This window comes from Giraffa tippelskirchi, chromosome 5, assembly GCF_054371585.1.
Source record: "Giraffa tippelskirchi isolate mGirTip1 chromosome 5, T2T-mGirTip1v1.2.pri, whole genome shotgun sequence".
Classification (NCBI taxonomy): domain Eukaryota; kingdom Metazoa; phylum Chordata; class Mammalia; order Artiodactyla; family Giraffidae; genus Giraffa; species Giraffa tippelskirchi.
In genome coordinates, this window is record NC_137279.1 from 135,251,631 (window position 1) to 135,268,163 (window position 16,533).

At 37.0% G+C, this 16,533-nt stretch overlaps 1 protein-coding gene across 2 annotated transcripts in view; it reads left to right on the plus strand.

Annotated features, from left to right (window-relative positions):
* ZNHIT6 (zinc finger HIT-type containing 6) overlaps nucleotides 1-12,173 on the plus strand; it is a 57,524-nt gene extending 45,351 nt beyond the window's left edge. For both annotated transcript variants that reach the window (XM_081490018.1, XM_081490019.1), the window contains 2 exons: nucleotides 7,874-7,998; nucleotides 11,997-12,173. In XM_081490018.1, the coding sequence (XP_081346144.1) occupies nucleotides 7,874-7,998; nucleotides 11,997-12,037 (166 nt within the window). In that variant the 3' untranslated portion in view covers nucleotides 12,038-12,173. The remainder of the gene's footprint in view (nucleotides 1-7,873; nucleotides 7,999-11,996) is intronic.
* Nucleotides 12,174-16,533: the final 4,360 nt, after the last annotated feature.

Genomic DNA, 16,533 nt, shown 5'->3' on the forward strand with positions numbered 1-16,533 from the left:
TTAACTTATAGACATTATAATTGTGTTACACAGTATATACCTTGGGCTTCCCTGGTGGCTCAGTGGTGAAGAATCCACCTGCACTGCAGGAGATGAGGGTTCAATCCTTGGGTCTAGAAGTTCTCCTGGAGAAGGAAATGTCAACCCATTCCAGTTTTCTTGCCAGGGAAATCCCATGGACAGAGGAGCCTGGTAGGCTACCCTCCATGGGGTCAAAAAGAGTCAGATACGACTTACCAACTAAACAACAACATACGTACATTATACATCATAAATACATTTCATTACCCAGAAAGCCCTGACTGCAAATTTGTAACCACTAACTAGTGAAACCTAGATCCAAACATAGGCATACCTGCTTCCAAAGCCTTGGTATGGTCTTTTTCAATATAACACATGCCTCTCAGTGCCATAAATGACCAGAGTACACATTCTTGGAAGATGTAGAACTCAACCCCAGTTCTTTGTTATCCATTGCTGGGATTATTGATTATTTTCCAAAGTGAGAATCATGAGCAGGATGAGTACGTGCTCAAAATGGTCTTAACCACTGGCCACATTTTGGATCTAGACTCTAGAACAGAGGAAGCAAGGGATCATTTCAGAACTAGAAAATGGTGGAATCAACCTGAAGAATGTCTGCATACATAAAGAAAATATGTAGCACAGGTTGCTAAATACTTTCATCATCTCACAACACATCCAGTGATGAAATGGGTTTCATGTGTGGCATTCTGCTTGAGGCAGTTTTATAAGAATTGTAAATGTAGCTTTAGAGAAGTTTACTCTTACTTAGCTCCTGGGAACCTAAAACTCAGCTGGATGGATGAGTGATTGAAGTTTTAGCTGCTGTGAACTTGTGAATTTTAATTTGAGAGACTACAGAAAAGTAGATCCAAAATGATATGACAGTCAAAGTCTTAACAGATAATAAGCCTACAGTTTCCATAGTAATGATCTCATTTCAACTATGTACTATTTTGATTGTTGATTAAGAGGATTATGTAAAACATAAAAAGAGTTTTCTCTAAAAGCTTGGAAAATAAATTTTAACTCTCAGCTTGATGTTAATCCACTAATTTTATCCATTCTAGTTACGTTACATAATAACTTGCGTCAAATTTTATACTCTGCAGAGAGAAGAACGACATATTGAAATTTCTAGGTGATTCATTTTAACCAAAGTACCTCATCTCCTTTTCAACCAGACTTCTCACTGAAATTTATAAGTACCAAAACTGTTTGAATTCTGTGTGTGTTCCCATATTCTCTATTAATACCTTGTACATGTGATTTCTTCCTAAAAAGCCTTCATCTTTTCATCTCTAGTGAATACCTAATAGTTCGCCGTTGTATTCCCAGTTCTTGAAACAGCATCTGGTACATGGTAGACCTTAGTAAGTATGTGTTGAATGAGGAATGACAAAATAGGCAAATAATTCTATGGTGTAGTTAATTCATGAACTACTTAACATTTAAGCAAGTTATTTGGAGGAACATGATCATATTTTCCAAAGTGATACTTCCCAATGAAGATTTAAGGTGTATCAGACTCTTGCATTTAGTCTGGCACCAGAAGAAATATATGCTTTGTTAACAGGAGAAAGGCTAATTAAAATTCCCTGTGTTAATTAGGAGAAAATCCATGCAGGGGGAAGGATTTTTAAGAACCAGTTACGGAGGGAAGGAGCTCAGGTTAGCAAATGAAGTGCCTAGATGCTACAGGCACCTCTGCAGCCTGAAAGAACATTTGGAGGTGAATAAGAGATAAGAGAGAAGGTTTATTGAGTATCTACTTAGGTTTAGATTTCTATCATGACACATGTCCCAATGAAATGTGATAGCTTGTTTCTTTAACTGGCACTTCCAATAAACTGTAGGGTTTATTTCTGTGAACTTCCATTACCTAGCTGCTACTGCTGCTGCTGCTGCTAAGTCGCTTCAGTCGTGTCCGACTCTGTGCGACCCCATAGACGGCAGCCCACCAGGCTCCGCCGTCCCTGGGATTCTCCAGGCAAGAGTACTGGAGTGGGTTGCCATTTCCTTCTCCAGTGCATGAAAGGGAAAAGTGAAAGTGAAGTCACTCAGTCATGTCCGACTCTTAGTGACCCCATGGACTGCAACCTACCAGGCTCCTCCATCCATGGGATTTTCCAGGCAAGAGTACTGGAGTGGGATGCCATTGCCTTCTCCATCCATTACCTAGGAGACTGTCTTTATCTTAGTGTTAGTTGCTCAGTCATATCTGACTCTGCGACCCCAGTGGACTGTTGCCCTCGAGGTTCCTCTGTCCATGGGATTTCCCAGGCAAGGATACTGGAGTGGGTTGCCATTTCCTTCTCTGGGGATCTTCTCAGCCGAGGGTTTGAACCTGGGTCTCCTGCACTGCAGGTGAATTCTTTACCATCTGAGCTACCTTACATGGTAGATACTAAATAAATATTTGAGGGATTGATTGATGAATGAATGCTAGGGACTGTTTACAACATTTTCATGTGCATTAATTCTAATGAAGCATGTACTGTATCTCTACAAGATAGGGATCGTAGGCTCTGAGAAAATGAGTTACCCAAAGAAACCAAATTACAGTTACAAAGCCAGGATTTGGACTCAGGTCTTTTTGTCTACAGAATTTATGCTTTTTTCTACTAACTTGTCCATCATATAGGCGATGAACATAATTCCTGAAAAGTATGTTATTTCCCTGCTAAAGATGCAAAATTACCTTTGAAGTGCAAAGTCTTATTACTGATACTAGTTTGGCAAGTTACATTTTAGAAACATTTTCACCTATTATATTTAATTTTTACAAGCTAGCTGATGAGCTAGATAACTTTTACAAGCAAGATAACTTCCATCATTATACCCTTGAGAAATCAGCATGTAAGGGCCAGTGATAAGATTGGAACCCAAGCCTTCTGGATTTACAAGTAATTGAGCTTACTACTAATGGCATCTAAAATAAGAGCCTTGTAAAGCCCTCTTTAAAGAATGTTTTAAAATGTGTAGTTGGTCTGTTTATTTCACTACATCCTATAGTTTTCATGTCATCAATAAACTGGGATCATCTACCTGTGCGTTTCTGAGCTATAGAGCTTTCTGAATGGAGGCAGGTGTCTGCACTGCCCCACTCATAACCAGTGCTCCATGCCAAGCATGTGGAGTCCTCATTTACACTTTTACATAAATTACATAAAAGTCCCAAAACGAGTTGCAGCAAACTACTGGTTCAAATACTGTTATATTTTTAATATGAAAACTAAGTGAAATTAGGTAAGAAGAAAATTTTACAAAATCTGTTTCTAATGTGACGTGGACAGTTTGAGTTGCAAAAATTGTCACACGGGAGTATCATTTGGAGAAATTTTAACTAATGCCTTTTTCTTTTAAACAGAAGAGTTAAAAAAAACTGTCTGACCCCTGTATTTTGTTTGGTTTTACATGTTTTAGTTAGAATTTATGTATCCTTTTTTCTCAAGTATGAATCTAAAACATTTTGTTTATAATTGATTAACTTTACTGAATTCAGTTTATACCAAGATAAGTCATACTTGAAAAACATTTGCCTATCAGATAACAATAAACTAATTTATGTTAAGGCTAAGTTTTTTTTAAACACCGAGAGATTCAGCTGTGTACAATTTGCACTTTTAACCTAGAAACCTAAATTAAGAAATAAATACTCACAACTATGAAGAATATAGGTAGGTTAAGTGCTGCCTTTTGTAGATAAATATCAAAAAGCTTGCACAGTTTTAGAGCTGCAGGGATCTTGGTGATCACCTCATCCAATGACCTTATTTTGCAGTGGAAAAATTCTGTGGCCTCGGTATTGCTATTATACTGATAAATTTGGAGAGTATTCAATTTTAGCTCACCTATTTTTTAAGGGGGTGAAAGGGAAGATGATCTAAGGGTCGTCAGTGGTTAGATAGGAAATAGAGTGGTTTGTGACTCCTCTCTTTTTTTTTTTTTAAATCTCTGTCTCCTTTTGAGTTATGGGAAGGTTAAGAAATCCTAATTTGCTAATAAAGTGCAGAGAAGGAAGTTCAAGAACTTGGCCAGTTTCTTTGAAAGTTAATAACAGGCTAAGCTTAAAAGCCTACCCTTGAATAGCAATCCCCTTTTATGTATATGATGTCAATCACTGTAATACCTGTTTAGCCTCCTGAGCTATGCTGCCCTTGAGATGCCCCGGTGAAGGTGCCTAGAGCTGGGTCAGCTAGGGAGCCTGTGAGAGTAATAAGCAAGTGAAATAACAAGAGGAAATGTCTAAGAGGGTCCCTAAGGGAAAAAGAAAAGACAAATGTTGGTATGTTAATTCTTTCAAACCCAAGTAGTTTGTCTTGTGGTAGTAGAACCTTTTTACAGATGGGAACACCAGAGTTCGTGAAAATTTAAGATGAAGCTTTCGCTTAGGATTAGGTGACTTAATGGCTTGCAAAGGAGCTGACTCCTAAAGGTTTTGGGCAGTGCCAAGCTAGACTCTACAGCTTGCCTCAAGATAATGGAAACAGAAGCATTCAAAGTAGTTATAGCCTCTTGGAAGTAAATGTAATACAAAATAATGATTTGAAAGTTGCGAGGAAGGCTGTGAGGCTACATTTAAAAATGCAGAACACATAAAAAAGTAAGTGTTTCAGTGCTACATAAGTGCCATTCTTCGTTATTGAAAATGTTCACTGACTGTTTTGAACTAAAGTTTCTGTAAGAATTCATTGTTATTTTAGGTAAATACAACTGTAAAACTGTGTTCACAGATTAAGTAAATGAGTTAACAATTTCTGTGTTTTATCATTTAGCCCTTGTAATAACTCTCTGAAATGATATGGTTATTGTCTCCACTTTCGAGCATGGAATAGGAATTAGAGAAGTAACTTGTCAAGAATCACAGACCAGTAAGAGATGGAGCCAGGACTTTGAGTGTTAGACTCCAAACCCAAGCAACCAGCAAAAGTTACTGCCTCCTTTAACTAAACCCCAGGTCCACAAAATGTTACCACATTTATGTTTAATAGCTTTCTTTATAAAACAGTTTACATAATTTACTTCCTAATTACTGGCAAATATTAATGTAGACTAAGAGTAACCACTAGTAAGAAAAATCAAAGAAATTCAGAATTTCAGTGAAGTCTCACCTCTTTTAAGTGACAGAGTGGAAAACAGGTCTCCAAGCTTATTGACACTTGATAGCAATACTGCTATGATAAGTTCGCAACATCTTTTAGTAAACACTAAGTAAAATTCAGTGATTCTAATTAAAACCACACAACATACCAGGTTTATTTTAATTGTTTCACTTTGGAAATCTAGAGAAGCTTAACGAAGATTTAATATTTTACAAAGAAAATACCTAAAACATTAGATACGAACTGAAAATTCTCTACCAAAAATAATTAAATATGTAGAAAACATTCCCTTATTTGGAAAATGTCTCTTAATAGAAGCCTTATGATTCAGTTAAAATGTACAGAAGATAAGTTACCACAAGTGTTTGTAGGATGCCACTTGAAAAGTTCCTATTTGAAAGTTCAAGTCTTACTTTCTCCTAAGAAAAATTGAGTTACATCCATTTTATATTTTACTTTATAAAAGTTAATTGTATACTTCTATATCTAATTCAATCTCTCTTTTTTGTATAATCACTGTTAACTTTAAAAAAAATACGGCTTGTTTCAAATGGAAATAACATGTAAAAGATGTGAAGCATTTATTCCTTGAAGGCTGGAACCACTTTTAAAGTATCGTAAACACGTCTGTATTACATTACACAGGGAAAATAATGTATGTGTTCTGTGGCCTATGGGCACGAGGGTGACTAGTTTAGGAAAACTGAGTGTTTTGCATTTCAGGTTTTTCAACATAAAAAATATTCTGTGATTCTAAAGTGAAGAATTTAATTGTGGTCATGCAAACATAAGTAGTTTTGGTTTTACAGTTCTCTCACTTGTCACTCATTTCTTAAAAAGAAATCAGTTTTTGTGGTGGGCTTAGCTTTGCATTTTGTAAAGAAATTCTGTTTTCCCTCATTGAAAAACTATTGCATGGGACAGAGGTAGCATGCAGAGGAATCCTACACCAAGAGTTCTTGTAAGTGTGCTGCATGTCTCAGTCAGCTGCAAAGTGTGGTGCAAATAGTTTGTTGCTAATTAAGAAATACCAAAATTTGAATGTTTTACTCTTAAAATTACAGTAGATGCAAATGTATCTCAATGGCAGCCTCACTCTTGATCACTGGTATTCCAGTGTACTTTCTTGAGTGGAAGGAAAGAGGATGGTGTTCCAGCTGTCAGGCCTGGTATCCCTTGGTATATGTGCTTTGCATGTGAGTATCATCTGTCATCTGTGAGAAGAAAAGTTGGAGAACTTCTGCACTACACTGGTGGAGGTTCTGTGGTTTCTCCTCTTTCTCCTCTCGTCATGACATGATAGTCACATGCCAGCACATTCTCTTAAACAGCTCCTAATGAGCTAGCTCGGAGAAGACAATGGCACCCCACTCCAGTACTCTTGCCTGGAAAATCCCATGGACGGAGGAGCCTGGTAGTCTGCAGTCCATGGGGTCGCTAAGAGTCGGACATGACTGAGCGACTTCACTTTCACTTTTCCCGTTCATGCACTGAAGAAGGAAATGGAAACCCACTCCAGTATTGCTGGAGAATCCCAGGAATGGCGGAGCCTGGTGGGCTGCCGTCTATGGGGTCGCACAGAGTCAGACACGACTGAAGCAACTTAGCAGCAGCAATGAGCTAGCTGAAATTCCACCCCTTTCTTCCTACCTCAGAAAGCAAGCAAGGAAGAATACTAGGGGCATATATCTTTAATCAACTGAAAAAAAATTTGTTTTTAAATAATGACTTGAGAATTTCATACTTGAAGGAATATTAACATCTAATTTCCTGTGACACATTTACTGGCTTATGTCATAGTGAAAGTGAAAGTTGCTCAGTCATGTCTGACTCTGCGACTCCATGGACTATACAATCCATGGAATTCTCCAGGCCAGAATACTGGAGTGGGTAGCCTTTTGCTTCTCTAGGGAATCTTCCCAACCCAGGAATTGAACTCACGTCTCCCGCATTGCAGGCAGCTTCTTTACCAGCTGAGCCACAAGGGAAGCCTAAGAATACTGGAGTGGGTAGCCTATCCCTTCTTCAGCAGCTCTTCACAACCCAGGAATTGAACTGGGTTCTCCTGTATTACAGGCAGATTCTTTATCAACTGAGCTATCAGGAAAACCCAAAAAGTGCAAGTTACTCTGTCGTGTCCAACTCTTTATAAACTCCATATTTTATATTGTGCTTTTACCTCATTCATAAACTCAAACCTGTTTTTTTTATTTCAAAATAAAAGAAAGCCAGATTTAATTATATGGTAATATAAATTTTGGAAAATATAATTTAGAATTAAATTTTTACAGAAGTATTTTATAGCCAGTTATTTTACTACCATATATTTCTATAAACTATCAGGGCTAGTTGTTTGTTTTTCTTTTAAGGCTCAAACTAAACATATTTGAGGAATTTGAGTTTTTAGCTAGTCAGTATTTTATCCAAGAAAAATTCATGACACATCAGATATAGATATTATATAAAAGCCTTTATCCCTTAAGATGAAAATGAATGACTTATTCTAGAGCTTTCCTAATGTCCAATTATTTGATATGCTTTTGATTTACTTTGGGACCTCATAATAATAGCTCTTTTACCCAATTTTCTTAGTGATGGTAAACTTACTATATTATAAGGAAACAACTATTGAATTATTGTCATCTCTATTTAAAATTTTTTAATATAAGGGACTCATATTTTGTTTATGAGTAACTTCAAATAAAAGGGTGTTTTTATTTTTGTTTTGCTTTTTTTTCTAAAAGATATTATGAGCTGGATCCTGACAAAAGTTTCCTTGACAATTTGAGGGGCAAAGTGATCATTGAGTACCCAACATTACACGTGGTATTAAAAGAATACAGTAATGACATGAAAGTTCTTCACCAAGGTGAGTGTAAATTTCTTCCTGGTAACTTTTAAATAACTTGGTAAAATTGAAACAGTTACATGATTGTCTTTATATATCTTCTCACTTTATTTACACACTTAACTGAATTTCCTCTGTAACTACAGATAATGCTATAAAGAAACATGATTTAGCTGTTGCTTCTGTCCTGTTTGAGAGCCTGTAAGCTTTTATCAACTTGAATGAATCATTGAATGTCTGCCTATAAAAAGATGTCCTTTGCCTCTTTGGAGTTTTTTGTATTTTGTCTTTTTCTAAGGTAATAATCTTTCAGTAACAGTCTGTCTAAGAGCAGATAAATTTATTCCCTAGTTAAAACTCCTTAGAGATTCCTAAAATGAGAGATCACAAAACATTTTTAGTATTCTATACTTTTCCCTCTTTGGTGAGTAGTGAAATTGGGAGGAAGTATCAAAACTGGAAATGGTATGTGTAAAATGTTAGTATATGTAAGGTGATTTATCTGTATTTGCAATTACTGTTGAAACTAATTATGTAGCTGAATGTAAATTCTAGAAGATGAATAAAATTTAAAAATTACTTCTAAAAAGAAAGAGAAGTTACTTACCTTAACTCAGAACCACTAGATAGCACTTTCAGCTGAGAATTACAGGTACAGGCCAGGTCTCATTGTAACTCCAGAGAACCATAGAATCCTTGGATTGGAAATATATGGTTCAGGTTTTATTGTTATACCAGCATTATAGACTTTTAATAGGCAATAACCTTTGTTGTAAGGCCTTCTCTATATGTGTGTATGGTAGCTTTTTTTCTTTGTGAAAGTTAATAGAAAAAAATTTTTTTAACTAGCCAAATTTTGTCAGTGCCACAGTTTGAAGCCAAATTTTTAATTGGCAAACATGAAGTTTCTAATAATCAATTAGCTCTCGAAATCTTTAGGTTAATTCTTGACTTTATGTTTTGGGTTGTTTTTTTTTTTTTTTTACAATTTGAGAGCATCCATTTTTATTTTTTCAAATTAAATTAGAAATTTCAGTACTAAATGGCCAGTTTCACTTTTTTTTTTTAAACTGTATAAAACCTTTCTTTTTCCTTCATATAATTCACATAGCTCTCTCTCTAAATGTTGGTTTCAGGGAAAGTTGTTTAGTAATATGGGTTACTAGCCAGAGCAAACATTGTCTGTGTAAATAAACACAGCACACACAGCTCCTCTTTCACCTTGTTTAGGAATGGACATTGAAGTAAGGCTTCCTGTCATGAAGCAAAAAGAAAAGGCTACTTTTGTAGTGTACTTGGAACCTTATGAAGTAAAATTTGGTATTTTTTGGTGGTTGTTCGATATTTGACTTATTTACATGAACCTCAAGTGACTTGTGCTTTCAGTATAGAGGATCATTTAGAGCTGCTGTGGCAGAGAACCGAAGAGGATCTAGGAGGATTTTAAGGGCCACATCAGTGTTGTCACATCAAGAATATATGCACTCTAAAAATAATGCCAGGTCTTCCTGTAGATGTGTTTCTTTGTGTAAGCACTTCAAGGTGTCTTTTTCTTTGTACGTTCTCACAGCATTGAATATTCTACAGGGTGGTCCCTTAGTGCGGAAGTTGGGGGCAGAAAGGGGGTGTTATATAAGAATAGGGCATTTTCTTTGGAAAGCCTTGAAATTTTTTCTCTCTCCAGAGGCAAAAAAGTTGGATTTTGATCTTGAGTTCAAAGCAAAGGTATCTCTCTTATAGTTTGGGGAATGTGTATTTCTGGCCTGGGATTCAGTTGTTTTCACATTTGATGATTGTTAAAATGTTTGTTATGAGTATAGATGGCCATAGTTTATTTTTAAAAAAGTCTGCCTCCGTCTATGGGCAATAGACAAGTTTTGTTTGCTTTTGGCTTTTTACAAAATGGAAAAGGTTGACTGGAAAAGGTTAAGCAGTTAATGTAGCCCCGCTGGATTGGAGGCGTAGAGTGCTGCCCCCACACCTTGTATCAGTCCGGTGGGAAGTGCTCAGAATGGTGTTTCTTGTCTCACAGGTCCTGTTTGCCAAACAGCTGGTAGATTTAAATGACACAGTTAAAGGCATGCTACATTTCAGACTAAGGAAAAAAAAAGAATGGAGCTCCATTAAAAGAAGAAAACTGGGCAACTTCAGTAAGCAGCAAAAGGAAAAGCGTCCCAAACTGCAATACCAAACAGCACAAAGCCCATTAACTTAAAAAATTAGCAAAATATTTTTCTCTAATATAACTCAGAATCACAGAATACTTCTGCCTTTTTAGGTTTCCCAGGTGGCGCTAGTGGTAAAGAACCTGCCTGCCAGTACTGGAGACTTAAGAGGCGCAGGTTTCATCCCTAGGTTGGGAAGATCCCCTGGAGGAGGCCATGGCAGCCCACTCCAGCATTCTAGCCTGGAGAATCCCTTGGACAGAGTTGCCTAGCTGGCTATGGTCCATAGGGTCTCAAAGAGTTAGACGCAACTGAAGTGACTTAGCATGCATGCACACAACCCAAAAATGATTACTTGAATTAGTGAAAATACTAACATAGAAGTTACTTATATATCAGTCCTTTCTTTTTCATTTTTTTATTTATTTTGACCGCGACATGAGGCTTGTGGGGTTTTAGTTCCCCAGCCACGGATTGAACCTGGGCCCTCAGCATTGAAAGCACTGAGTCCTAATCACCAAACCGTCAGGGAATTCCCACATCAGTCTCTTCTTGGGCCAATAAATCCTTTCTTCCTTTCTCCTGCCTCACTCCTGCTCACCCCCTCTCTCTTCCTTTCTGTTCCTGTGTGTGTGTGTGTATGTGTGTGTGTGTGGCAGTGGGATGGGGATGGAATTCAGGCACAAGAACACACACAGCAACTTTACAGTGCAATAAGGTCTATAATGGTTTCAATCCTGAGAAAGCCAGAGGAGAAAACAACTAACTTGTATTATCATGGAGAGAGACCTGAAGGACTCTGCTAGAGTTTATGAACTTCTACAAAGATCAGGACCATATCTTGGGTAGAACCTATTTCAGTGCCTTCCTTGTAAAAATGACTCGATGGACACCAGTTTGGTTGCTGGTACAGTGTTACATCTAGGTACCATTGGCAAACCCAAGGAGCTTGGCAATTGGAATATGAAGCAAGATCCAAATTTATGGTTCTAGCATCACCTCTTATTAGCTGGGTCCTTGGCATTCACTCTGCCTCTAAGTTTTATTTTCCTTACCTGCACAATGGAGATAAAGGGCTATAAGCCTCAAGCAAATAATCTGTATTTTAACCTTAACAGTTTTCAAAGTGTTTATGTGCTATTTCCTTTTAGCTTCCCTGTAGAATAAAATAAATAGAGCAGTTATTCTGGTTCCCATTTTGCAAATTGAAAAAAAAAAAATCTATAAGTTGGAGTAGCTTACAGTTATATTAATTCAGTATACATGCTACACTGGGGAAATAAATATAGGAGAGAAAGGCCCAGTGTCTATCCTCGTGGAACTCTCCATTAGTGAGTAAATCATAGTTTTGCTGTAGTCAAGACAGCTCCTTTAAAGGAGCTCCATTTCTGCTCTCTAGTCTCCTTTACTGTGAAAAGAAGGAGATGGCGCTTAGCTCGTCTTCTGTCAGCCCACATTCATTCAATATATACTGACCCTCAATTTTAAGTTTAAAAAAAATCCTGGAAAAATTTCTTCCAACCACACTTGGCCAGCCTGAGTGATAATAGTGGTCTATTGAGTGGTGCAAGTATCGGATCCTACCCACACTGTGAAGTGACCATTCCTCAGTCTTCCGCAGAGTTAGGAAGGATGTTACCTCACAAAATATAATTGCCACTTTCAGACATCATTTCTGTATTTATTGCGGCCAGAATTGTATATCTCAGCTGCCTGGGACATGACATGGTTTGTCTGTCCCCATGAGCAGTGCTGTTGGTATGAATCAGAAGGGAGGAGAGAAGAGGGAAAAACAGAACAGGCTAAACAGAAACAGTATGCACACTTGACTGTATGTTTACTTATTTTTTTCAGTGAAAAGTGAATCTACTAAGACCATTGGTGATGAAAATTGAGCACTTCTTTTGGAGGAAGAATGTGATAATACCCAGATAGTGGCAGAGGACCTTGTTGGAAGACTTGGGGGTACTTTCACTTCATTGGAAAGTTTTGTTTCTCTGAAAAGTGATTAAACCATCTTGGAAAAAAAAATTTTTTAATGTATTTTCTAGCTTCCTGAATTGACTTGTAAGGCTCAGACTTTAATATGCTTTATTCTGTAGGCTGAAAACTTTGTTAGTTTGATCCAAGGATCCTGCGTTAGCCAAAAGTTGGCATTCTCTTTAGTGGAACCTCACTAAAGAAGGGCCATATGGCACACCATCTAGCCACAGGAGGACTGGTCCCTCAGAAGCCCATTCTTGTCCTTGGGATTTGTATGTAACTTAACCTCTTGAAACAACTGAATGGATCTTTTATACTTTGGTAGCACCTGGTATGATGTCCTATGTAAAAGGTTGTATAAGTACTAGGAACTGCTATTTCTTACAGTCAGTTCAGAAAATCAGTAGCTCCACATTGTTGTTTGAACCATCAGTGCTCACAAATCTGGCTTTCCTTGTTCACACAATGAGCTGTGTCTTACTGTGAATTCTGTGCCTTTCACCCTATTCCGACTCTCCTCTTGACATTACCACACGGGGTGTTGTGATGAGCAGGTTTATGCTGTGTTTGGAAACATCTAGCAATAGCTAAAGAAGAAACACTTGGAACTCTTCAAAGTGCTTTTAGAATTTGTATGTGTATTTATATATATACATGATTTAATTTATACCTTATGGCAGCTCTGTATACATTATGATCTCACTTATTAAAGTTTCCTAGTTTTATTGGAATTTATAGTTATGAAATTGCAATATGACTCTAAAAGATTACATCTGTATTGCATCTGTGTACTTAATGGTTAAGAAAACAAATGATAAAATTGAACATCAGTGAAATTCATTTTTATTTTACAATTAGGATAAGTTTTAGACCAAAAAGAAACCAGAAGTATTCATTAAAGAGACTTGGAAAGATTAGAAATATGAAAAGAAAATGAGAACATGATAAGCACAGAAGAAACTTGTATAATACAAATATATGTAACTTGGGGTAGAAATTGGAGAAGAGCATCTAAAGACAGTTAATGGCCCAAGACCTTTGATAGAGAGTAGTGGTAGAAATGTGATTCATAGACAGTAAGGGTTAAGCATTTGAAAAATACATATACTTCCTAAAGCAGCTTCAGGGATCTTCTCCTCATATATAGTAAAAACTTTGTGTAGAATTATGTTTTTCACAATAATCACTAGATTAACAACTAAATGGGATTTCACAATCTTAACAGTGAGATTTATCTTCTTGAGACAGGCAAGAAAGAGAATGAATTGAATCAAACGTGTCACAGAATTATTATTGGGAAAAGTGGGATAAAGTACACAAAAAGAACATGTGATCTGAGTATCTGGGTGGAGAGGAATTTCCTGACAGTGAAATCTGTTACAATGTAGTCTTATTTCCAAGAAAAGTGTTGAGTTCCATCCCATCTAGAATTTAAGTTGAAAAACTGGACAAAAACCAAAGGATTTATCATGTACTTTCCCTCCCCAGGAGGGAAAAAAAAAAAAAACAGAAAAAACCCCACATAATCTAATGCATCTTTACCATATCTATTGTCTAGAATTCTGTTAGACTTTAAATTATGGACTATTCCTTAGGAAAGAATATAGCAGAGTTCCCTTAATATAACTATCAGATCATTTGATTAATATGCACATTTATTCCCATAGAATTTACAGTAAACGTGTTTTAGTGAATAATTATGTCAACTGCTTGGATAGGGTAAACTTGGAATAATTCACTGAGAGCCCTTTAAGTTTGTAGTGTTAAAACCCAATTTCTTTTTTAGAGGCCTTCACCATTTTGGATTCCTGACAAATTCTGATGAATAAACAAACTCCCTGACCCATGTTAAGTTCAACATCCTGCATTTCATTCACGAACCATATTTTAAAAGGAGAAAGGCTCCACCTGGCCTTCTTTATTTTTTAAACAATGATTTCAAAGGGAAGGTAGGCCTTTCATAATTGCTAATTATTACATATGGGATTAATAGACATAAATTTACAGTAAACAAAACTTGCACCTGTTCATATTATAAATAGGAATTAAAGAGAGTTGCTATAATATTCCTAAGTGTGGTTGAGCCAATTTGTTTCACTGTAGCAAGTGATGGGATTCAGGTTTCATGATGTGTAGTGAAATGCTAAACATATAATGCCAACAATTTACTTTGTATGTTTTGTTTAATTTGTTTGGCATACACAGTGTGTTATACTTGATTTCATATCAGGCATTAAATTTTAAGTAAAGATAACCTAAGCTGCTTTTATTTAGCCATAAATTCCTGTATTAAAATGTGTTAGGTTTATTTTCAGGTAGATATTGAATACTTTTATTAACCAATCATCCTTCAACTGCAAGTGTCAAAAACTCAAACTAGTGTCAGCATGAAAGGCAGTTTATTGACTCCTGTGCTGGGAAGTCCAGGCATGACTGGGTCCAAACAACAAAGAAGCCATCTGTCTTTCCATCTCCATACTTGACCCTGTTTTTTCTTTTTTTTCCATGGATTGGTTTTCTTTCCCAGGCAAACTTTCTCTTTGGGGATGCCCACTTTGGAATGGGAGGCAGTGAGGTGAGGATAGTCGGTGGCAGCTGTTGACAGTTTCAGCTTACATCATCATACAAAGCTTGGCGGCAAGTTATGTAAAACTGGGGGTAAGAACTTCCATTTTAACCAGATTAGATCACATTCTATCCCTGAGCTGATGAGTTCCCCCAAAGGAAGGGGAAATTACCAGAAAAAGGAAGGGTGTAGGGAGCAGTAGAGGAAAGGTGGTTCCTGAGAATACAAAAGAAACAAACAGATGTCCATTGCACATTTATTGGAATTTGAGTAACAGGGGGTTTCTGATTTGAAATCACATAAGGAGTAAAATTCAGAATTAACCTGCAGGCCTTCATTGGCTTTAACTAAAGATTTTAGTTCCTACTTGTGCCATTGCTGCTGAATTGCCATTATAGGCTTTTTTTTTAATACTTCCCATTTGTGTTTAACATTATGTTGCTACTGGTTTGATCAGATGCATCGAGTACCAGTCTGTTTCCAAGATGGATTTGGAAATTGCCAGTTTCGTCAACACATGAGAAATACTGATTTTGAAATTAGAGTTGCACTAGAGGATAATGCTTCAAAAAAATGAAGACTATTTTAGTAAAAATAGACCCTTAAACCTCTGAGGATCTGTACTTCATTACAAAATATTTTCTTTTAACTTTGGTCAACTGAAAGCTATCTAAAGTATGTGTGCATGTGTTCTTTAAAATGAACTAAAATGTGGACATTTTCCATTTTGAAGTGTGGTGGGCTGCACTCATTTTGAACTTCATACCAAATGCATCCTTTAGCCTTTGATAAGCTGCTACACAATTCTGCTATCGCCAGCTTTGTTTTCTTAATGAATACAATACCACTTACTCTTCATGACTGGGCCCCAACCTAATTTTACAGCCATTTCTGTCCTTCATCTCCACCCTTTAACTTCAGACTCGTAAAACAACAAAACCGCTACCATATATACATCCCAAGCATTTCCCCCCCGGAAATGCCTTTCTCCTTGTTCATGATCTCCATATGAGCATATTCTCCCTACTCTCTGAGACTCAGCTTGACCAGTCATGGCTGTGAGCCTCTCATGTAGAACCCATAGTTATGTTCACACTGCATGCGTCTCCTGATAGCAGATAGATGCTCATGCCACACTGGTTGTTAAGTGTTTTTAATATCACACTGATAATAAGGTTAATAACTAGCATATATTAATAGCTTACGAAATACCATGCATTATTCTGACAATTGTAAGCCAGTCCTATGTCTGTCTTGTACATCTAAGAAAATAGCAGGAGCCCAGGAGTCTCTCAGATAGTCAGTGCCCATCTCAGCACCCTTCTCTGAGATTAACTCACTCTCTGCCTCCCCACTTCCTGAGACAGCTTACCATCTCCTCACCCACCTTCACCCTCTCTTTCATGTTCCTCGCCTCAACCAAGAGTTGGGATTTGAGTCCACATGCATTTGTGAACAGGCGCTCAGGTGGAAAATGGAACTGATTCATGTTATGGTAGATAGCATTATTGACGGAGTTTACAGTAAATCCATTTTACAGATGAGAAAACCAAGGCAATAGAGGTTCAAGCTTATCCTTAGGTCACACTGTTAAATGATGAATGATGGATGTTCGATATTCTTCTTTTAATTCCTCTCAGAACCTGGTATTATCTTTCTTCCAGTCTATGTAATTATTGCTAAAACTGTTGTTTAACTGGTCTTGAAGGCCAGATCTGTGGTTGATAATTATGGCACAATATCAAGCAGTTTCTGGTGTAAAGTAAGACCTCAATAAAGACTGGATGTTGAGATAAGTTGGGAGAAGTAGGGAAGCTCTCTAGGTTGAAAACAAATTTTTAA